General features: G+C 36.4%; 1 protein-coding gene across 9 annotated transcripts in view; it reads left to right on the top strand.

Annotated features, from left to right (window-relative positions):
- Window positions 1-25,325, top strand: part of GPHN (gephyrin) — a 430,038-nt gene that overhangs the window by 382,300 nt on the left and 22,413 nt on the right. For all 9 annotated transcript variants that reach the window (XM_010976627.3, XM_064486047.1, XM_064486048.1 and 6 more), the window contains one exon: window positions 21,281-21,368. In XM_010976627.3, the coding sequence (XP_010974929.1) occupies window positions 21,281-21,368 (88 nt within the window). The remainder of the gene's footprint in view (window positions 1-21,280; window positions 21,369-25,325) is intronic.

Consider the following 25,325-nt stretch of genomic DNA (forward strand, 5'->3'; position numbering starts at 1 on the left):
ACTAAAGCATAATTCAGCAACATATTAGTAACATTATGAGCTAAATGAAGATTTGTTTGTTTGTTTTTAACTACCCTGGGATCTTGCCCACCATCTATAATATTATTTTTATAGGAATGTGTTCCAGGTTCAAAACAACCAATTTCACATGTAGACTCAGGGAACATAATCTGTGAGTTATGAACTACCTGTGCAAAACAGACCCTCCTGAAGCAGCCAGCATAGTACTGACTGCATGATACCTCAAAATGCTGTTTAAGGGATCATAATTAGTAGTAAGACATTAAAAGATTTTAAATTGGGAGGGTAGCATGATCATCTTCTATTCCTGCTCCAGTTCTGTTATGAACTTCTTGGGCCATTTTTCTAGATGTTCTAGGTATACATTTTCTTTTTTTTTCTTATTTATTATTTTATTTATTTTTATTGAGGTATAGTTGATTTATAATTTTATATTAGTTTCAGGTATACAACACAGTGATTCAAATTTTTGTACATTATACTCCTTTTAAAGTTATTATAAAATACTGGCTGTATTCCCTGTGCTGTACAATACATCCTTGTAGCTTATTTATTTTATACATAGTAATCTGTACCTTATAATCCCCTATGCCCATCTTGTCCGTTCTCCCTTCCCTCTCCCCACTTGTTTGTTTGAGTCTGTTTCTGTTTCGTTATACTCATTTGTTGTATTTTTAGATTCTACATATAAGTGAGAACATTTAGTATTTATCTTTCTCTGTCTGACTTATTTCACTAAGCATAATACCCTCCAGGTCCATCCATGTTGCAAATAGCAAAATTTCATTCTTTTTCATGACTGGAGTAGTATTTCCCTGCATATGTATGTCACATCTTCTTTATCCATTCACCTGTTGATAGACTTTGGTTGTTTCCATGTCTTTGCTATTATAAATAATGCTGCTATGATTGTTGTGGGCATGTATCTTTTCAAATTAATGTTTTCATTTTCTTCAGGTATATTCCTAGGATTGGAATTGCTGAATCATATGGTGGTTCTATTTTTAGTTTCTTGAGGAACCTCGATACTGTTTTCCACAGGGGCTTTACCAATTTACATTTCCACCAACAGAATACAAGGTTTCCCTTTTCTCCACATCTATGCCAACATTTTTACTTGTCATCTTTTTGATGATAGCCATCCTGACTGAGGTGATATTTCATTGTGGTTTATCATTTGCATTTCTCTAATGATTAGTTATGTTGAGCATCTTTTCTTGTGCCTTTTGGTCATCTGTTTGTCCTCTTTGGAAAAATACCATTCAAGTCTTCTTCCCATTTTTTAATTGGGTTTTTTTTTATATTGAGTTGAATGAGCTATTTATATATTTTGGATATTAACAGCTTATTTGTCATATCATTTGCAAATATTTCCTCTCATTCAGTAGGTTTTTTCATTTTGTCAGTGGTTTCCTTTGCTATGCAAAAGCTTTTAAGCTTAATTAGATCTCATTTATTTTTGCTTTCGTTTACTTTGTCCTGGGAAACAGATCAAAAAAATTATTGCTAGAATTTATGTCAGAGTGTTCTGCCTATGTTTTCTTCTAGGAGTTTTATGGTTTCTGGTCTTACATTTAATTCTTTAATCATTTTGAGTTTATTTTTGTATACAGTATAAGAAAATGTTCTACTTTCATTCTTTTACATGTGGCTGCCAGTTTTTTCAGCACCACTTATTGAAGATACTCTGTTTTCTCCATTGTATATTCTTGCCTTCTTTGTCATAGATCAAATCACCATGAGGGCATGGCTTGATATCTGGACTGTCTATTTTGTTCCATTGATCTGTGTGTCTGTTTTTGTGCTAGCACCATACTGTTTTAATTACTGTAGGATTTTAGTATAATCTGAAGTCAGGGAGCATGATACCTCCATCTCTGTTCATTTTCTCAACATTCTTTTAGCTATTTGAGGTCTTCTTTAGCTATTTTAGCTATGTGTGTCTATACAAATTTAGAATTATTTTTTCTAGATCTATGAAAAATATCATTGAGATTTTGGTAAGGATTACATTGGATTGTATGGTCATTTTAACAATATTAGTTCTTCTAATTCATGAACATGGTATATCTTTCTATTTGCAGCATCTTTGATTTCTTTCATCAATGTCTTATAGTTTTCCAAATACAGGTCTTTTACCTCCTTACGTGGGTTATTCCTGGGTATTTTATTCTTTTTTCTTGTGATTGTAAATGGGATTATTTTCTTAGTTTCTCTTTCTGATAATTTGTTGTTAGTGTGTAGAAATGAAAAAGATTTCTATATATTAATTTTGTATCCTGCAACTTTACAGAATTCATCGGTGAGCTTTACTGTTACAGGTTTTGTTTTTTTGTTTGTTTGGTTTTGATTTTGGTTTTGTTTGCTGGCATGTTTAGGATTTTCTGTGTATAGTATCATGTCATCTGTAAACAGTGACAGTTTTACTTCTTCCTTTCCAATTTGGATTCCTTTATTTTCTTTTTTCTTGTATCATTGTTGTGGCTAGGACTTGTAACACTGTGTTGAATAACAGTGACAAGAGGGGGCATCCTTCTCTTGTTCCTGATTTTAGAAGAAATGCTTTCAGCTTTTCATTGTTGAGTATGATGTTAGCTGTGGGATTATCAGACATGGCCTTTATTATGTTGAGTTGTGTTCCCACTATACCCACTTTCTGGAGAGTTTTTAATCATATATGGATGTTGAATTTTGTCAAAAAGTGTCTTCTATGTATATTGAGATGATCATATGATTTTTATTCTTCAATTTGTTAATGTTATGTATCATATTGATTGATTTGCAGATATTGAGCCATTCTTGCACCTCTGGGATAGATCCCACTTAATCATGTTGTATGAACCTTTTAATGTATTGTTGAATTTGGTTTGCTAGTGTTTTGTTCAGGATTTTGGCATCCATGTTCATCAATGACATTGGTCTGTAATTTTCATTTTTGGGATATCTTTGTCTGTTTCGGTATCAGAGTGATACTGGCCTCAAAGAATGAGTTTGGATTAACGTTCCTTCCTCTGTAGTTTTTGGAGTAGTTTGAGAAGGATAGATGTTAATGCCTTTCTAAATGTTTGGTAGAATTCACCTGTGAAGCCATCTGGTCTTGGAATTTCATATGTTGAGATTTTTTTTGTTTTTAACTGATTCAGTTTCATTACTGGTAGCCAGTCTGTTCATAATTTCTATTTCTTCCTGATTCAGTCTCAGAAACTTCTGCATTTCTAGAAATTTATCCATTTTTTTCAAGGTTTTCCATTTTATTGGTGTATAATTATTTGTAGTGATCTCTTGTGATCCTTTGTACTTGTGTGGTGTTGGTTGTAACTTCTACTTTTTTGTTTCTGATTTTATTTATTTGGATTCTCTCTCTTTTTTCCTGATGAGTCTGGCTAAAGGCTTATAAATTTTATTTATCTTTTCAAAGAACTAGCTCTTAGTTCATTGATCTCTTTTATTGCTTTTTAGGTCTCTATTGCATTTATTTCTGCCCTGATCTTTACGATTGCTTTTCTTCTACTAACTTTGGGTTTTGTTCTTCTTTTTCTACTTCATTTAGGTGTAAGGTTAGGTTGTTTATTTGAATTTTTTCTTGTTTCCTGGCATGAACTTGCACCACTATAAACTTTCCTTTTAGAACTGCTTTGAATGAATTCCATAGATTTTGATCATTGTGTTTTCTGTTTCATTTGTCTCCAGGTATTTTTTTTATTTCTTCTTTCATTTCTTCAATGATACAATTGGTTGTTAATAGCATATTGTTTAGCTTCCATGTGTTTGTGGGCCTTTTTTTGCAGTTTTTTTCTTGTAGTTGGTTTCTTAGTCTCATAGCATTATGATTGGAGAAGATGTTTAATATGATTTCAGTTTTCTTAAATATACTAAGACTTGTCTTATGGCCTAGCATGTGATATGTCCTGGAGAATGTTCCATGTGCACTTGTTCTGCTGCTTTTGGGTGGAATGTTTTATATATTTATTTTTATGTACACACACACACACACACACACACACACACACACAAGTCCATCTGGTCTAATGTGTCATTTAAGGCCAGTGTTTCTTTACTGATTTGCTGTCTGGATATTCTGTTCATTGACGTCAGTGGTTTGTTGGTGTCTCCTTCTACTACTATGTTACTGTCAATTTCTTTATGTTTGTTAATATTTGCCCTATGTAATTAGAGGTGCCTATGTTGAGAGCATATATATTTACAATTGCTGTATCTTCTTCTTGGATTGATCCCTTGACCATTATGTAATGTCCTTCTTTGTCCCTTGTAGCAGTCTTTGTTTTAACATCTATTTCATCTGGTGTAAGTATTGCTACCCTGGCTTGCTTTTGCTTTCCATTTTCATGGAGTACCTTTTCCATCCTCTCACTTTCAGTCTGTGTGTGTCTGCAGAAAGTCTCTTGTAGACAGCATTTACATGGGTTATGTTTTTGCATTCACTAAGCCATTCTGTGTCTTTTGATTGGAGCATTAATTCATTTACATATAAAGTAGTTATTGATAAGTATGTATTTGTTGCCATTTTGTCGTTTTGGAGGGTTTGGGGTTTTTTTTGTTCCATTCTTCTATTCTCTTCCATTGTGATTTGATGACTGTATTTATTGCTTTGTTTAGAGTTCTCTCTCTTTTGTGTGTGTGTCTATCTATTATAGATTTTTGGTTTGTGGTTACCATGAGGTTTATATATAGCTATATGTATGTCATATATACATATATGTCATGTATGTATATACATGATTAAGTTGCTGATATCTTAATTTCAAACACATTTTAACAACCTTGCATTTTTACTCTCCTCTCAATTTCTGTTTTTAACATTATATTTTATATCTATTTATTTTGTGAATCCCTTAACTACTTATTGTGGATGTAGATAATTTTACTACTTTTGTTTTTTAACCTTACTACTTGCCTTGTATGTGGTTGATTTACTACCTTTATTGTATGTCTGCCTTTACCAGTGCTCTTTTTCCTTTCATAATTTCCTTGTTTCATGTGACCTTGTCTTTTTCACTTAGAGAATTCCCTTTAACATTTATTGTAAAGTGGGTTTGGTGATGCTGAACTATTTTAGCTTTGCTTGTCTGTAAAACTTTCTGATCTCTTCATCAGATATGAATGAGAGCCTTGCCAGAGAGAGTATTCTTGGTTGTAAGTTTTTCTCTTTCATCACTTTAAATATACTATGCCGCTGCCTTCTGGCTTGCAAAGTTTCTGCTGAAAAGTCAGCTGATAGCCTTATGGGAGTTCCCTTCTATGTAACTTGTTGCTTTTCCCTTGCTGTTTTTAATATTCTGTCTTTAATTTTACCATTTTAATTACAATTTGCCTTGGTGTGGTCCTCTTTGAGCTGATCCTTTTTTGGATTCTCTGTGCTTCCTGGACCTAGATTTCTGTTTCCTTTCCCAGGTTAGGGAAGTTTTCAGCTATTTTGTCTTCATATATGTTCTCTGACCGTTTCTCTCTTCTCCCCAGGACCTCTGTAATGCAAATGTTCATACACCTGAAATAGTCCCAGAGATCTCTTAAACTGTCCTCATTTTTAAGAATCTTTTTTCTTTCTTTTTTGTTCAGCTTTAGTAATTCCACTGTGTTGTCTCCCAACTTGCTGATATGTTCCTCTGTATAATTTGGTCTATTTTTCATTCCACTTATTGTATCCTTCAGCTCTGTTTGGTGGTTCTTTATACTTTCTAAGTCTCTGTTAAAAATATCTAACTTCTCACTCTCTCCATCCATTCTTCTCCCAAGTTCTTTGATTATCTTTATGATCATTACCTTGAACTCTTTATTGGGTACATTGCCTGTCTCCACTTCACTTAGTTCTTCTTCTGGGGTTTATCTTTTTCTTTCGTTTGGAACATATTCCTCTATTGCCTCCCTTTGCCTAACTCGCTGTTTTTTAATTTCTGTATATCTGGTAGTTTGGTTACATTTCCTGATCTTGGAAAAGTGAACTTCTATAGGAGACATCCTGTGTATCCCTGCATATTCTTCTCTGGTCACCAGAGCTATGTGCTCTAGGGTTGCCCCCTTATGAGCTATGTAAGTCCTTCTGTTTTGGTGTGCTGACTACTATGGGCAGTCTAGTAGGTGGTGCTGGCCCCCGGTCTGGTTGGTTTCCAGACCCTACCTTGTGCAGAGGCTGCTGGCTGCTGTTTAGTGAGGTCAAGTCACAAGACAGCTAACTGCAGAATCCCAGGTTGCCTGGGGCTAGTGCTTGCTTACTGGTGGGTAAAGTCAGAATCCAGGAGATCCTGAAGGTGGTTCCCAACTACCAGTGGGTGAAGACAGGTCCTGGGACTAGTGCTGGCCCATTGGCAGGCAGAGCCAGATCCTGGCTTTTGGCTGCATGGTCCAGGGTTGCCAGAGCTGTTATCAGACCACTGATCAATGTGGCCATTTTCAGACACATCTGGCTGTGAGGTCCAGGGTGTCCTAAAGCTTGTGTGGGCCTGCTGGCCAGCAGTGCTGGGGCCCAGCTTGTCCCAAAATTAGTGCTGGCCTGTTGATGGATGGGCTGGGTCCTGCCATGGTAGGCTATGGGGCTGCAGTTGTCCTGGGCCCAGCAGTCTCACCTAGGGTTCTCACTTTTTATTGAGACTACTCCTGAGATTGGAGCAGGCTCACTTGTGAGCAGTGCCAGGGCCCAGGGGATTCTGAGGCTGGTACCTGCCCACTGCTGGGTGGAACTGTGTCTCAGGGTCTCTGACTAAAGACCTCTGGAGGTTCCAGGTACAGTGCCTGTGCACTGGTATGTGGGGCCAGGTTGTAGGCCCTCTGTTGGGCAGAGCCATGTCCAGAGATGGCTGTGAACTCATGGGGTTTTATGGCAGCCTGTCTGCTGGTGAGTGGGGCTGTGTCCTTGCCTGCTCAGTGAGGATGACCTGAAGCATCCCAGTACTAGTGCCTACAGGCTGGTAGGTAGGGGCAAGGCTGGGTTTTGAGGCTAATAAGCTAGAGGGAGGATTCCAAAATGGCATCTGCCAGCACCATGTGGTTAAATGAGCTCCCAAAATGGCTGCCACCAATGTCTGTGTCCCCAGGGTGAGCTCCAGTTGTCTTCTGCCTCTCAGGAGACTCTCCACAATCAGCAATGTAGGTCTGCCCGAGGCTCCTTTCAAATAACTGCTTCTTCCGTGGGTCCCTGACCATGTGAGATTTTGTGTGCGTCCTTTATGAGAGGAGTTTCTGTTTCCCACAGCCCTCTGTGTCTCCCCAAAGCAAGCCCTGCTGACCTACAAAACCCAATGATTTGGGGAATCATCTTCCTGGGGCAGGACCCCCAACCCAGGAAGCTTGATACAGGGCTCAGACCCCTGACTCCTTGGGGAAAACCTCTGCAATTGTAATTATTCTCCTGTTTGTGGGTCATCCACCCAGGGTTATAGGTCTTGACTATATTGTGACTGCACCCTTCCTACTCATCTTGTTTTGATTCCTTCTTTATTTGTAGGATATCTTTTCTGGTACATTCTGATCTTTTTTTCATAAATAGTTGTTCTGTAAATAGTTGTAATTTTTTTGTGCCTATGAGAGGAAATGAGCTCATGGTCTTTCTAATGTGCCCTCATGGGAACTCCCTGCCCTCTAGTTATTCATTTTTAATGTGGCTTTTTAATCTTGTAACAGAACAAATAAGCATTCATTGAAGAAAATTTAGAAAATATCAATTTTTAAAAAAAACAAAGGAAATAAACACATAATCCCATTATCCAATATTACTCTTCTTCCATTCTTTAATTCTTTGCACATACACAGTTTATGTTTATGTGAGTGTGTGTAAGAAAGCAAAGAAATTATACTCTTATTTTAATCTTCTATTTTTTACTCAATATGTCATAAATATCTGTCCATATCATTACATAGTCCTCTGCTGTATCATTTTAATGCCTACATATTATTCTCTACTAAAAAGTATAATATGATTTATACAATTCCTTGTTATGAGACATTAGATTGTTCGTAATCTTTCTCAGTTGTGAGTAATTGATGAAGATCTTTATAACTAAATCTTATTATTTCAGATTGTTTTTAAATTTTTATTTTATTTTATGACCATGTAAGTGTCTGTCATATACAAAGTTATATTAGTAGCAGGAGTAAAATGAGAAGTAAAGCAACTGCTATTCTCAACTGCTTACTGGCAGGCATGTGAATCAAGTTATTTTGTGGCGTTATCCTTTGCATTTAGAACAGTGCTAGCACATTGTAGCTACTTGATAAATGCCAGGAAATGACAGGAAAGGAAAGAGGGAACACTAAATATAATCTGAATGTGAAACTAGTCAAACCTAGAGATTTCAAACAGACTTCAAATTATTGTGAGTTTACGGGGATAAACTACTTCTGAGCTCCATCCTATTTCTACATTAAATATGGAATAGTAGATATCCTAGTTTTCTTTTCCCCATGGCTAGTTCAGTAACCTGTCAGCCTCTTTTTGTCCTCCTAGGCAGCGTGAACTATTGTTTCCCTGCTGTGGAGGAAGACTAAGACAAATGAGGATGTGCATAGGTACTTTTGATCTGACACATTTACCTCTTGAATTTAACAAGCAATAATCATGATTCAAATACACAGAATCTGCTTGGGGACATTTTTTGCAGTAAAGTTCAGCATTGATTGATCTTACATCATTCCTAAAAGTGATTTTAACTATTGAGCTGTTTATATTTCTGTATCAGTTTTAAAACAGCTTAGTAATGTAGCTTCCAAACTGCTGACGTGGGCTTTCTAGCCTATCAAGGCCTGAAGGGCTGGGAAATTCCTTTAATTAAGAAAAGAGTTCCCCCTTCTGAAAAATTGCCATCACAGAAACTTCCCCTGTCAGATCATGCTGGGCTGGCTTGGCTCTGTCATAAACTGATGTCTTGGATTTAAATTGCTTGCTCCTGCTGCTGCCAATTTTTGAAGCTGCCTCTTTGCATTAAAGCATGAAATCGAAGGGGAACAAGCACTGGGATAGCAAATTGGATTCTTATAAAACTGGACATTTAGCAGAAATTATCAAGATAGACTTAACAGAAAAGTGATTATTTGAGCAAAGCCCAATGTCTTACATCTTCCAATTTGTGAACCAAATATATCCTAGCTTCCTAGTGTTTACCTCATGTTCTAAAAGTAGAAATTTCTAATTATCAGACAGAATTTAGATCTGAATTTAATTGGTTCTTATCCTCTTTATAAACTGCCTGCTTCCCTTATGGAATGAACACCCTTTTCTGTTCAAAATACAAAGTTTCAATTTTTGAGTCAACATAATAGATTTGTTTTCCAATCATTTATCAGCAGAGGTCTCTCATTTTCTATTGGTTAACCAAAAGCATTCTTTCTACCTTAACGAACATGTGTTTATTGACAAGCGATTCTTCCCATTCTTAATGACAGACTTATTTTTAGTGACTATTACAGTTGCCTTTCTTAATCCTTCAAAGTTGCTGTTACAGTTGGTATTACTGATTCATCCAAGAATAACCTCTAGGTATTACAGTGCTTTTAAAAAAAGTTTTTCTTACCGGACCTGATTCCCGTGAAAAGTAATATTGTCCAGAAAGCCATTCCTAATTACCCCAAACTAGTTCTGATCATTGTGTTCCACTCAACATGTGTATCACTTCTTTTTATATGTATTTTCACTTTAACTAATGTATTTGGATTCAATCAGTGTTAATTTCTTTGCTATTTCATTCACTTTTCTAAAGTTTTGTCATTGTTTTCTGTACTGATTTGTAAACTTAAAGGCAGTGACTATACTTTCTTCTGTCTTTATATGACTCCACAGTGCCTGAAAACCCAGTGGGACTGAAGAAGGACTAAGTAATGGCTGTATGTAATAACGTGTAGTTTGATCCCATACATGAAGTAGATACCCAAGAAATTTTTATAGTTAAGGAATTTATCCTTGACCTCTGAAGAAATTAGCATATGATTAGTTTATCCTGTTTGTTTATCTTAGTGTGATCAACTCCTATTATTCTCTAATCTCCAAATCCTGGAATTTTTTTTCTTTCCCACTGTCATCTTCACTCATCTTAAAGTGATACAGTTCACAGTTGGTGTAACAGATGAAACAGGAAACTAATTAGCATCTGTTAGTCCATCTGTGTGTTTATATTAAATATTTTAAAATAAAACTGCATTTGCATTCTGAATACTCTGTCTGAAATCCATAAAAGCTAATCTTGGGTAAAGGCTCTGTCTTTGTTTTGAATTTTTTAGTAGACTTCATGGGAAAGCAAAAAACAATTATGCCAGAATCGAGATTACATTAACTTAAGGCAGTAGGTTTAGTGAACATCCATCATCTCGTGTAAATACAGAATAAAAGAAAAAGAAAAAATAATTTTTCCTTGTGATGAGAACTCTTAGGATTTACTCTCTTAACTTTCATATATATATGTGTGTATCTATATATATAATATACAGTAGTGTTAATTATATTAATCATATTATACATTATATCCCTCGTATTTATTTATCTTGTAACTGGAAGTTTGTATATTTCCACCACCTTCATCCAATTTCTCCCACCCCTCACCTCTGGTAACCAGAAATCTGATCTCTTTTTCTATGGGTTGGCTGGTTGGTTTGTTGAAGTATAATTGACCTACAACACTATATGAGTTCCGGTTGCACCACGTAGTGACTCATTATTTCTATACATTAGAAAATAATCATCACAATAAAGTTAGTTATCATCTGTATTAGTTATAATATGAAGATATTATAATATTATTGACTGTATTCCTCACTGTACATTTCATCCCTGTGACTCACAATTTGCAACTGTAAGTTTGTACGTCTTAATTTCCCTCATCTATTTCACTGAATCCCCCACCCCCTCCCCTTTGGCAACCACCTGTTTGTTCTCTGTATCTGTGACCCTGTTTCTGTTTTGATGTTTGTTCATTTGTCTTGTTTTGGGGATTCTACATGTAAGTTAAAGCATACAGTATTTGTCTTTGTCTAACTTATTTCACTTAGCGTAATTCCTTTTAGGTCCATCCATGTTGTCACAAATGGCAAGATTTCACTATTTTTTATGGCCAATACATATATGTATGTATGTATGTGTATATATACCTCTCTTCTTTATGCATTCATCTATCAGTGAATACTTCAGTTGCTTCCATGTCTTCACTATTGTGAATAATGCTATAGGCAATGTAGGGCTGCATGTATCTTTTCAAATTAGTGGGTTTGTTTTCTTTGTAAAAATACTCAGAAGAAATGCTGGATCATCTAGTAATTCTACTTATAATTTTTTAAGGAACCTCCATACTGTTTTCCGTAGTGGCTACCCCAATTTATATTCCCACCAGCAGTGCACGAGGGTTCCCTTTTCTCCATCCTCACCAACACATGTTAATTGTTATCTTTTTGATAATAGCCATTCTGACAGGTGTGAGGTGACATCTCATTATGGTTTTGATTTGATTAGTTTTTTGAGCATCTTTTCATGTGCCTATTGGCCATCTAAATGCCTTCCTTGGAAAAATATCTGTTCAGATCCTCTGCCCATTTTTTTAATCTGGTTGTTTGTTGTTTTGTTGTTAAGTTGTATGAGTTCTTTGTATATTTTGGATATTAACTCTTTATCAAACATATTGTTTGCAAATATCTTCTGCCATTCAATAGGCTCCCTTTTCATCTTATTGATAGTTTACTTCTCTTTGTAAAAGCTTTTTGGTTTGATATAGTTCCATTTGTTTATTTTCGCTTTTGTTTCCCTTGCCTGGGGAGACATATACAAAAAGATATTGCTATGATGATGTAAATGAGCATACTGCCCGTGTTTTCTTCTAAGGATTTTATGGTTTCTGGTCTTACACTTAATCTTTTAATTCATTTGGGGCTTATTTTTGTACATGGTGGAGGAAGTAGTCAAATTTGATTCTTCTGCAAGTAGCTGTCCAGTTCACCCATGCTATTTATTGAAGAGACTGTCTTTTCTCCATTGTATATCTTGCCTCCTTTGTGATAGATGAATTGACCATACATACAGGGTTTATTTCTGGACTTCTGTTCTGTTCCATTGATCTTTGTGTCCGTTTTTGTGCCAGTACTATACTATTTTAATTACTATAGCTTTGTAGTATACTTTGAAATCAGGGAGCATTGATATCTCCAGCTCTGTTCTTCTTTCTCAAGATTGTTTTGACCATTCAAGGTCTTTTGTGTTTCCGTATAAATTTAGAATTACTTTTTCTAGTTCTGTGAAAAATGCCATTGGAATTTTGATAAGGATTGCATTGAATCAGCAGATTGCCTTAGGTAGTATGGTCATTTTAACAATATTAGTTCTTCCAATTCATGAACGTGGTATATCTTTCTATTTGCATCATCTTTAATTTCTTTCATCAGTGTCTTACACTGTTTTTCCAAGCACGGGTCTTTTACCTCCTTAGATAGGTTTATTCCTTGGTATTTTGTGTCTTTTTTTTTTTTTAATGCAACTGTAAATGCTATTGTTTTCTTAATATTTCTTCCTGATAGTTTGTTGTTAATGTACACAAATGTAACAGATTTCTGTAAATTAATTTTGTATCCTTCTACTTTACTAAATTCATTTATTAGTTCTTTTGGTGGAATCCTTAGGATTTTCTATATATAGTATCATGTAATCTGCAAACAGTGACAGTTTTACTTCTTCCTTTCCAATTTGGATCCCTTTTCTTTTCTTTTTTCTTGTATCATTGCTGTGGTTAGGACTTCCAACACTATGTTGAATAACAGTGGCAAAAGGGGGCATCCTTGTCTTGCTCCTGATCTTAGAAAAAATCCTTTCAGCTTTTCATTGTTGAGTATAGCTGTGGGCTTATCAGATATGGCCCTTATTATGTTGAGTTGTGTTTCCTCTAGAGCCACTTTCTGGAGAGTTTTTATCATACATGGATGTTGAATTTTGTCAAAAAGTGTCTTCTGTGTATATTGAGATGATCATATGATTTTTATTCTTCAGTTTGTTAATGTGATGTATCACATGGTTGACTTGCAGATATTGAGCCATTCTTGCACCTCTGGGATAGATCCCACTTAATCATGTTGTATGAACCTTTTAATGTATTGTTGAATTTGATTTGCTAGTGTTTTGTTCAAGATTTGGCATCCATGTTCATCAGTGATACTGGCCTGTAATTTTCTCTTTTTTGAAATTTTCTTTTTCTATTTTGGTATCAGAGTGATACTGGCCTCAAAGAATAAGTCTGGAAATGTTCCTTCCTCTGCAGTTTTTGGAGTAGTTTGAGAAGGATAGATGTTAATGCCTTTCTAAATGTTTGGTAGAATTCACCTGTGAAGCCATCTGGTCTTGGAATTTCATATGTTGGGAATTTTTTAAATTATTGATTCAGTTTCATTATTGGTAACCAGTCTGTTCATAATTTCTATTTCTTCCTGATTCAGTCTCAGAAAATTCTGCATTTCTAGAAATTTATCCATTTTTTCAAGGTTTTCCATTTTATTGGTGTATAATTATTTGTAGTGATCTCTTGTGATCCTTTGTACTTGTGTGGTGTTGGTTGTAACTTCTACTTTTTTGTTTCTGATTTTATTTATTTGGATTCTCTTTTTTCTTGATGAGTCTGGCCAAAGGCTTATAAATTTTATCTTTTCAAAGAACCAGCTCTTAGTTCGTTGATCTCTTTTATTGCTTTGTAAGTCTCTATTGAATTTATTTCTGCCCTGATCTTTATGATTCCTTTTCTTCTACTAACTTTGGGTTTTGTTCTTCTTTTTCTACTTCATTTAGGTGTAAGGTTAGGTTGTTTATTTGAAGTTTTTCTTGTTTCCTTAGGTAGTCTTGTATCACTATAAACTGCCTCTTAGAACTGCTTTTGCTGTGCCCCATAGTTTTAGGTTGTTATGATTTCATTTTCATTTATTTTTAGGTATTTTTTTATTTCCTCTTTGACTTCTTCAGTGACCATTTGGTTGGATAGTGTCATATTATTTAGCCCACACGTGTTTGGGGGTTTTTTTGTTTTTTGTTTTTTCATTTAGTTAATTTCTGGTCTCAAAGTGTTGTGGTCAGAAAAGATGCTTGATATGAGTTCAGTGTTCTTAAATTTATTGAGATTTGTTTTGTGACCTAGTATGTATTCTGTCCTGGGGAATGTTCCATATGCATTTGAGAAGAATGTATATTCTGCTGCTTTTGGGTACAATGGTCTATATGTATCAACTAAGTCCATCAGGTCTAAAATGTCATTTAAGGCCAATGTTTCCTTATTGATTTTCTGCCTAGATGATCTGTCCATTGCTGTAAGTGGGATGTTAAACCCCCTACTATTATTCTGTTACAATCAATTTCTTCCTTTATGTTTGTTAATATTTTCTTTATGTATTTAGGTTCTCATATTGGATATATGTATGTTTTCAATTGATTTATCTTCTTGTTGGATTGATCTCTTTATCATTATGAACTGTCGTTCTTTGTCTCTTGTAGCAGTCTTTATTTTAAAGTCTATTTGTCTTATAAAAGTATTGCTACTCAAACTTTCTTTTCTTTTCCATTTGCATGGAATAAATACCTTTTTCCCTCCCATGCTTTTCAGTCTGTGTGTATTTAGATCTGAAGTGAGTCTCTTACAGACAGCACATATAAGTGTCTTATTTTTTTTCATTCATTCAGCCACTCTGTGTCTTTAGATTGGAGCACATATACACTTAAAGTAATTATTGATAGGTATGTACTTACTGCCATTTTGTTACTTACTTTTGGTTAGTTTTTAGTTCCTTTCTTTTTTTTTTTTTTTTGCTCTCTTCCCTTGTGATTTGATGACTGTCCTTATTGCTTTGTTTCTCTCTTTTTGTCTGTGTGTATCTATTACAGATTTTTGGTTTGTGGTTACCATAAGGTTTATATATAGCAACCTACATGTATATGTGATCATTTTAAGATGATGATATCTCAAGTTCAAACACATTCTAACAAACCTGCATTTTTACTTTCTCCCTGCATGTTAATATGTTTGATATCATATTTTACATATTTTTGTTTCTGTATCTTTAACTGCTTATTGTGGATATAGATGATTTTATGAATTTTGTCATTTACCCTTCCTACTAGCTTTGTGAGTGGTTGATTTACTACTTTTACTGAATACTTATACTGTACTACTTATACTACATTGCCTTTAACAATGAGATTTTTCCTTTCATTATTTTCATATTTCTAGTTGTGGGCTTTTCTTTTTCACTTAGAGAAGTCCCTTTAATATTTCTTGTAAAACCAGTTTAGTGGCGTTGAACTCTGAGCTTTCGCTTGTCTTTAAAACTCTTTCTCTACTCTAAATCTGAATGATAGCCTTGCTGGGTAGCATATTCTTTGCTGTAGGATTTTACCTTTCATCACTTTAAATATATTATGCCACTCCTTTCTGGGCTGCAAAGTTTCTGCTTAAAAGTCAGCTGACCCTGTTAAGAGAGTTCCCATGAATGTGACTAGCTGCTTTTCCATTGCTATTTGTAAGATTCTGTGCCTTTAATTTTTGTCTTTTTTATTACACTGTGCCATAGTGTGGACCATTTGGATTGATTGGTTTGAGACTCTCTTTGTTTCCCAGGCCTGGGTGTTTATTTCCTTCCCCTGGAAAATTTCAGCTATTATTACTTCAAATAGATTCTCTGCCCCTTCCTTCTTCTCCTTCTGGGACCCTGTTAATGTGAAAATTAATGCACTTGATGTCCCAGAGTCTTTTAAATTATCCTCATTTTTTAAAAATTCTTTTTTACTTTTTCTCTTCAGCCTGAGTAATTCCCACTACTCTCAGTTTATTTATCCATTCCTCTGTATCACCTAATTTACTGTTGATATCATTTAGTATACTTTTAAGTTTAGTTATTGTATTCTTCATCTCTCTTTGGTTCTTCTTTATATTCTAACTCTTTGTTAAACTTTTTACTGTGTTCATCCATTGTTCTCCTGAGTTCACTGAGCATCTGTATGATCATTATCTTGGACTCTTTATTGGGTAGATTATTTATCTCCATTTCATTTAGTTCTTCTTCTGGGGTTTTATCTTGTTCTTTTATTTGGAGCATATTCCTTTGTCACCTCATTTTGCCTAACTGTTTGTGTGTATTTTTATGTATTAGGTAGGTCAGTTACATTTCCCAGTCTTGAATCAGTGGCCTTATATAGGTGATGTCCTATGGGGCCCAACAGCACTCTCCCCTCTGGTCACCAGAGCTATGTGATCTAGGGGTGCCGAGTGGGCTGAATGGCCCTTCTCTTGTGGTTGGTCGACTACTCTGGGCATGCTGTTAAGCAGGGCTGTTCCCAGCCCAGATGGCTGCCAGGCCTTACATTATGAGGAGGCTGCTGGCTGCTGGTGGATAGGGCCAGGTCTTGGCATGGCTGGCTTCACAGCCTTGGGGGTCCCAGGGGTGTTGTTTGCCCACTAGTGGCCAGGGCTGCAAGGAACCAGGGGTCCAAAGGCTGTTGCTGACCCACTGATGGGTGTTTCAGATCCCAGCACCATTGGCTGTGAGTCCCCAGTGTCTGAGACTGGTATTTACCTGCTGGTGGATGGGTCCAGGTACTGATAATCTAGAAGGATTCCAAAATTGCGCTCGCCAGCACCAGTGCCCCTGTGATAAAAAGAGCTCCCCAAAATGGTTTCTGCCAATATCTATGTCCCCAGGGGAATGCCAGTGATCTCCTGCCTCTCTGGGAGGCTTCTCCAAGTAGGTCTGACACTGACTCCTATCATATTACTGCCTCTGTGCTGAGTCTAGGAGCTATGAGATTTTGTATTTGTCCTTTAAGAGCAGAATATCTATTTCCCAAACCTGTCTGGCTTTCTTGAACACATATCCCACCTGCCTTCAATGCCAGACATTCTGGGGGCTTGTCTTTCCAGTGCAGGACCCCTAGACTGGGGAGCCAAATGTGGGGCTTGTACCCCTTGCCCCTTGGGGATGATCTCTGCAGTTGTGATTATCCTTTTGTTTGTGGGTTGCCTACCCAGGGGTGGGTCTTTTCTATACTGTGTCTTTGCCTCTCCTGCCCATCTCATTGTGGTTCCTTCTTTATATCCTCAGCTGTAGAAAATCTTTTCTGTTAGTCTTCAGGTCACTCTCAGGACAGTTTCTCTGTAAACAGTTGTAATTTTGGTGTGCCTGTGGGAGGAGGTGAGCTCAGGGTCTTCTTCCTCCACCATCTTGGCCCTATTCCAGATACAAATTTAAAAAGTAAAGAGTCTGAACTGAAAGTGGATCCCCAATGCTCAGTGAAATCTGAAAAGATGTAATAGTCAAAAGATATCATACCCTCTAAACATATTCCTCCTTCACAGAAACTGATTAGTATATGAAGTCTTGAATAAGCCACATTCATTCTCTGACAGATTTATTGTGAAATATACTTCTCCTGTATCTTTTATCTATCTTTCTATTAAGTTTAAACTTCTTTGGCATCTGATTAAATTAGGACCTAGGAAGAGTGTTGTTATTATTATTGGTGGCCATCTCCCAAGTTGAAGGTGAATGTCTTAGCTTTGGGGGAAAAAGATGCTTTTATTTTTTTCACTCAAGTCAAATAGTTAAACATTCCTGATGTTCAAAAAGTAAGAGGAACAAAAGTATGATCTACAAGATGACTATCATATTGGATGACTATCATATTGAATGTCTGCATCAGTTTTTCCCTCTCTGCTTCAGTCTATACGTGAAGAGAAAGTAGTCACTGTGTTTATTATATAAATTTCAGTATTTCCATAGACTACAATGTCTTAGAATTGAAAGGAATTTCTGATATTAGCTTCTCCAATCTTTTGCACAATGGAAGTGTTAGAGAAAATTTCTAACAGCTAGCCACCAGGTTTTTGTTCAGTGCTCTTAGTGAGGAAGATCTTATTTGCCTCACAAAGCACCTTTATTGTTGCGTGGCTGTTATGGTAAGGATGTTTTTCCATTACACTGAGCCAAAATCTGTATCCCTGTTTCTTTCTCTATTAGTTCTAATTCTGCCCTCTGGAGCAGCACCAAATAAATTGACCACGTGAAGGTCTCTCAAAGAAAAGTACTATTTATCATTACATAAATGTTAAGTTGTATCTTCTCTTCCATCCAGAGACAATGTTATTTTCCCATAATGTCATTATAGTTGTAATGATTATATACTGTTCAGTCCCAAAGCTACTTTGGAGAGATTGAGTTGAGGCCAGGGTTCATTCAGTTCATTTATTGAGTGCCTACAATGTACAAGGATTTGGCAGGGCAGTCAAGAAGCCTAGATAAAAACAAACCCTGTCATGTGAGACAGTCATGTATTGTTGTATAATCTATAAAATTTTACTTTTTGTAATTTGTTTCCTCTGTTTATGCTTTTTAGTTCTTTTAACTTTAAACTCCACTTTGACATTAAAATGCCACTCCTGCTTCTTTGCATATTTACTTTTGCCTGATGTCTTTTTGCCCTACCCTTTATTTTTCTTTCATCTCTTTTAAGTATATCCCTTGTAATAACATTCAAATGGGATTTGAGCTTTAAAAAAGTCAATCTGCATCTGCCTTAAGTTACTGTAACCCTGATCCTAACATGAAATTTGTTTTGCTTTACCATGAAGTTTGCTATAAATTATTCCCTTGATGATTTTTTTTCCATCTTACTTTATGTTTCCCATTTATACTACTTTGTTATTTCTTCCTAGTCCTTTTCCCTGTTACTGGTTTGATCCAGATGCTGTTTCCTTTTACTTACTATTTTGGAAAATATGCTGTACTCTACCATCCCCCTCATGCTTTCTTTTGAATTTCTGATACTCATAATCAAATACTCATTTCTCCACCATTACATTTTTAAAAGGTACTAACTATATCCCTCTTACAAGACTTTCCTGTTTCCTCCGTGCACCTCCTACACCAATGAGACCTTTAGAATACTTCTGCTTCTCCCATCTCCTCCCACCTCCTCAACTTTTACGCATTGCTGAGATAATGCTTTTAAATCTAGACTATTCTTAAGTTTTCTCTTGCAATGTATCTACAACTTCTGGGGAATCCATGTTTAGTGCATATATTGTAATTCCCCAGATTATTTGATCATTTTTCATTTAGATTTAGTTATATAGTTTATAAATGTGTATGTGTATATTTTACTAGTGTTTTCTTTCCTCTTCATCTTCCCCTATCTTGAGATCTCTGATCTGATTAAATTTTTTACTTAGAGTCATTTTTCCAGAACACACTTGTTGATTTATTATCTGAATCTTTGCATTTTTACAATATTATTCTTCTATCCTGACAGGTGAATAGTGTCTGACTGGGTATTGGAGTTGGGGGTTGCAAGCCTTTTTTCTTAGTTTAGCCTGATGTTAATCTACTATTTTATAGTTTTTGTTATTGTAGGTAAGAAATCCAAAGCCTATATTCTTTTTTCCTTTGTTAGTAAATCTAATCTTTCTGTCTGACAGTTTGTAAGATTTTCTCTTTATCCTTGAAATAATGAAATTTTACCAGAACATTCTCAGTTTTATAATTTTTTGTCAATCTTGCCTAGAACTTAGTAAATCTTATCATTCTCCAAGCTGGAGTCATTCCAAATAAGTGAAATTTTCCACTATTCCACCCCCACCCCCACTACTCGCTCTTCTTTTTCCTTATGGAATTTCTCTTAACCTCTGTGCTGTGCCACTTCCCAACTGTTTATCTCTTGTAGAGCCTCTTGGGTGGATCTCAAGTGCCTCTCCTTAGCTCTGTCATCCCTGGATAAAATGTGAAATGATGTCCTAGTTACAAATCTTCTTTTCCTCCTCCTCCTCTTCCTATTCCTCCTCCTCTTCATTCTCCCATCAAATAGTACATTAAGGGAAAGAAAAATGAACAAACTTCTCTACCAGGAGAGATTTGGGAGGACGTACGCTATCTCATTGAGACATCATTTGACTTCAAGTTTAAAAAATAACTGCTTAAGCAAAGGACAGATTTATGGGAAGATAATAGGGTTGTCTCATGGAACCCAAGACCAAGAATAGGCCTCAAGAGAGACCAAAGACAAGAACTAGAGAATCAGAAGTTCTGCTGTTCCCTTTTTTAGATATACATGTTAGATGTCCATGAGGAAAAGGGGGAAACAACCCCATACCCCACAGGGTAAGAAGTTCTTAGAAAACAAAGTGTAGGCTGGACAAATATTCCTCAAAAGCCACCTTTTCTGACCTCCACCATTTGAAGGGAAATGCAAGTGCAGTGCACATTGCCCACTAGCCTTGTATGATTTTTAAGTTGTAACTAAACAGCCCCTTTCAGCTACTCCCTGCTGTCCTGTCCCCCCATAAGCCCTGACATTTTGGTTTTTTCTCACTTGATCAATTTCAAGTTAGGCCTTTGCAACCCTTCTAACATCCACAGGATAAGACTCTTGATTTCACTCCATCCTTCTCCCTGGGCCTTTCATCTGTCCAGTCAAAGGGGCTAGTGCACTTGTCTCTTCAGCTGACTATCAGGAATCTGCCTCTTTTCAGTCCCAAATTTTCATCCTGTCCCTTTACCCTCTCAGAATATTTTACATGGTCTCTGCCTTCTTTATTCTTTTTGCCTCTACTCTTTTTTTCCCCAGTAAATACCTACTGGCTCTTCATATTTTTAGGGAACCCCACCCACCCTTTTCCCATTAGATGAAGTTCAAATTCTTGAGCTTGAGGGCCCTCCAAAATTGTGTCCTATACCACCGGTCCCGGCCGTTCCAAGTCAAGTCCTTCACTCTAAACAGTTTATTTTCCCCACTGATCTAGAACACCCCAGCTTCGTCACAGGCCAATCCTCTTGCTTACAAGGCCATTTCCCATTCCTTCCACCTGTAAAAATTCATCCCATTCCTCAAGGCCTAACTCGATGAGTCATATTCCCTTTAAAGAATCCTAAGTCTCCAACACCTGTGGTGACCAACTGTCCTGGTGTGCCTGAAATTTCCTAGGACATGTAACTTTCAGCACTAAATCTGGGATATTCCTAGGCAAAGTGGGATGGGTAGACAGCCTACCCACCCCTCACTGTCTCTCCTCATTATGCTGCCTTGGTCAGTAGAGCAAAAAGCCATGGAGGTACCAGTCACCACTACTTCCACACTTACAAGCTTCTTTCTCCACAGTGAGATATGCTCCTTTTGGGCAGAGACCTTTTTGATTCCCACTTTATACAGAATATAATGCTGTACTCATGTTAATGCCTACTCATTGAATAGGTGGTTTTATTTTAAGTTGGCACTATATTTAAAATCTTATCTTTATTTGTCTTTATTTTTTTCCAGCCCAGATGACTTACTCAATGCCTTGAATGAGGGTATCAGTCGTGCTGATGTCATCATCACATCAGGGGGTGTATCCATGGGGGAAAAGGTATGAAAAAATGTGGTTCATGAAATACACTTGATTAACTATGGTCTGGTATCCATAACCAGACCCCCACAAAGCTTGAAGTTCATGGGTCTTCAGAAATTTCTGAGCATTCTAAAAGGGATGTGGTGCAGATAGGTCAGAGAGCTTACCATCTCAAATTACATTCAGAAATGAAGATGTTAAAAATGTAGGTAGGTATTCTCTTTACAGCAAATTGCTGAATCAGTCTTCTCCCAAAGTCTCCTAGAGGTGTTTAGCCTGGGGTGAAGCAGATTGCTGCAGACCTCTCCTGAGATCACAAAGGCTAGGGGCTGAGGTCTGCACTGTAGTGAAGCTATAAGAAATAATTTGTAACATGTCTGTTATCATTACCATCAAACTGCCTGTGGTGCTCTGAGCATCACAAGAGCAAACCCTGAAGTTGAGTACTTAAATGTTAAATTTATTACTTCCAGACTGTTTTGTATAAAACTTATCTTGGTTGCTTAATTATGGGACAATACATATTTGGCAGACCTGAAGTTTGCTTTTCCAATACTCCTGAAGAGGCAACAAGCTTATAACTTACACAGGCCTGGCAACTGTGGCTCAGTTATGGTGAGGACAGAATATTTCGCAACCTTAACCTTCTTTGTTAATGCTAACAAAGATGACATTTATCTTAGGGATTTATTCACAAGTAAACAGAGCCTATATAGTTAAAGCATATTGGTTTTCTTTATTTCACTCTCTGTGTGGTAAGATACTTACACTAAACCTTTAATTTCCTGGGAAGGAGATTTTTGGAACTGGGCTTCCCAGAATATTCTACAGGAGCTAATAATTGTCCTCCCTACCTCCCTGAGGGGGAATGAGATGAAAGAACCAGGAAGAAAGAGATAAAGCATAAATGCAGCAAACTTTTGCCAGCCTGCAAGTTTAATCCCCCAAAAATTCCAGTGTATTTCAGTAGTGGAAAGAAAGAAAAATGTAAGAGATAGAACATCTGCTGAGCCTGAAAACCAGTTACTGAAAAGATAGGGACGTCAAGGAAAGATCCAGAAGCATTATGTAGCAGGCGTGAATTTTAAGTGCAGAAACTCAGGTATACAAGAAATTTATTTACTTGATTCAACTCAAATTTTACCTATGCTGCAGAACTGGCAGGAAATTTTATTTATGTCACTATGGGACTAATCACTTCTAAGAATTATGCCAAGGTACTGGGAGCAGCTTGAGAGGCAACAGAACATCAAGGAGACACATCCGGTCACCAGTCTGTGCTGGATACATCTAAAGTGTTGTTGTAGGGCCATTAGACCTCAGATCTTTGCTCCTGTCGACTGAAAAAAAAAAAAAAAAAAAGCACAACCTGAAAGTTGAGAATTATATTTCATTTGGTGGACATACTGAGGACTTAAGCCTGGGTGGCAGCCTCTCACATAGCTGTAAGGGTCTGTTCTGAAACGGTAAGGGAGGAACCAAGATATATAGGAGTTTTGGCAAAACAAAACAAACTAAAAAAAACCAAAAACAGGTAGTCAGAACATCAAAAGATTAGTGCTAATTAAAGAAAATACAGCCATCTCAAGTTGATGGATTTACTACTTTTCTGTGTTTGGGATGACGCAAGAATCTGGGCTCAATGAAATCATTTCTTTGATATACATCTTAACTATCTAGGGCCAGTATCCTGTTTTTCTCCATCCTGAATCCCCTCGGGGCAGCTGCAGTAGCTCATGGCTTGATGGCTGCAACATCTTTTGTTTACAAGATAACAGGCAACATTCTTTGTACACACTCCCTTAGGCTACACTAACAGCATTGGGATCATGAGGAGGCTGGGAGCCTCAGGGCAGAGGAAAGGGGGCCCTACTGCTTGTGGGACCCACAGGCCTCTATCATCTCAGCCAAGGAGAAAGGGCTCTTCCACAGTTGCTTCTCTCAGAATCTCTCCTCACCCCCAACTTCCCCCTGACCCACATAGCCTTTCCAAAGTTTTCACTTTTATAAAACACCAAAAGTTTCAGGTAAACAGTATCTGCTTTTTGCCCTAAAAAATAAAGAATTATGCATTACTATAAATTTTTCACCACCTATGGAATTTTAAAATAGCTCAAAGGCAATGAAAGGTGTAGATAACCGAGAAGGATACACGATACTCTAGACTGAACACCCAGTAGTTGTTTTTGCCTATTTCAGAGTCTTAATTTTTCTTGACAGTGCCTCCCCCACCCTATATGATCAAAATTATCACAAAGATCATTAGTGATACGAAAAAGGGCTGGTCTCATAGGCTTACCCTGAACTTAGCAACAAGAGTGTTAATTAACCATATAGGCCTCCCTTTGTTTGTTTTGCAAATCTAGAGCCATACAGCAATAGAACATTAAAACTAATCAACAATATACCAAGCAAATAAATACAATATAATTTCTCTTATCATTTCATTCGGTCCTATGTCATTCCAGTTCTGCTAGATCTTGGGTTAGCAATCTGCTTTCTTGAAGCCATCTGCTTCCATTCTATAGAGTCGTGGGATTCTTGACTCAGTCCACTGGTATTATATAAAAGTTATCTAAGCTATATTGCCTCAGAAGCCTAGGGACTATTCTTTGAGTCATCAGTAGTTCAAAATACCTATGATGGTCCTTTTCCCTAGTGCTCTGAACCTTTGCTGCAGACACAAACTATTTACTGTAGCTTATAGCAAAGCCTTCAGGCAAGGATCAGAGTAAGCAGAAACTTTCCACAGATGACAGGTATTTAATGACCATGCTTAATTCATTACTATAACTAATGATATGAGAATAGAAGATAAATAAGGTTCTCTATTGGTATGCAGTATGTCTGCTTCATAAAAGTTTTGATCAGTGTTTCCCCAGTAGGTGAAAATATATTAAAGACAGCAAGGGCATTGTCAAATCTCCAGACACTTCCCATAAAGCATACAATTTCTGAAATATTAATGACATTTTACATATATGACTCTAACCTAGAGCCCAGTGAGCCTTTCTTCTCAGATATGCAGCAGCTCTCTTCCCATGAAACTCTTATAATGGTAACGTATCAAACAAACCTAACTACTTCTAATATCTCTTTTTATAAGATGAAAGAACAAATCTTTGTGACCTTTGGGAGGCCCTCTACAAAATTTCTAAGATAGTCTTAGGTGTAAACAGTACTCTGAAATTTTTATTTTTATTTTTTTTTCTAAATTTCGGTCTGATCTTTAGAAGGAAAAATCAAAAGAGTGGTCAAAAAATAATTGGGTACTTGATTGAAATAGGATTGTGGGTACCGTAGAAACAGTACTTGGTTATCTGATTTTTCAAAGCAACAATAAAATATTTGAAAACAAGCATAGAAGTTAACATGATCGTAAATAATATTGGCTCATTCATAAGTGAGGAACTTTGTTCTACATTTTGATTTATTTCCTTAAATAATCAAAGGCAAAATAAAAAGCACAAAAAGAATAACCTTTCATATCATAGCGATAGCATTAACCAGTAAACCAAAGAATAAGTTCATCAAAACTCTGTGAACTTACTAAAATGTTAATATATTTCTCAGCTTCATTTTAAACACAGGTATTATAAACCAAGCCAAATCAAAGTCACTTTAAGAGTTTTGTCCTTCTCCTGCTTTTTTTATATTTTTGAACAGACTCTTTACTTTAGAACACAGAGTGGTCCCTAGGCCCACGAGGGTACTTGAAATCCTTTAAGTGGGTCTGCAAGGTTAAAACTATCTTCATAATAAAACTAAGACTTTATTTGACTTCTTTATTCTCCTCTCAAGAGTGTACAGCAAGTTTTCTCAGTGGCTATATGATGTATGATATTTCATCAGACTGAATACAGAAGCAAGTAGGAAAATCCACCTGACTTCTGTTAAGCCAAACATTAAAGAAACGTTTTAATTATAAAACAATGCATATATACCAATAAAGCTTTTTTCAAAAAAAAAAAAGGG

Source organism: Camelus dromedarius, chromosome 5 (genome assembly GCF_036321535.1).
Source record: "Camelus dromedarius isolate mCamDro1 chromosome 5, mCamDro1.pat, whole genome shotgun sequence".
Taxonomy (NCBI): Eukaryota; Metazoa; Chordata; class Mammalia; order Artiodactyla; family Camelidae; genus Camelus; species Camelus dromedarius.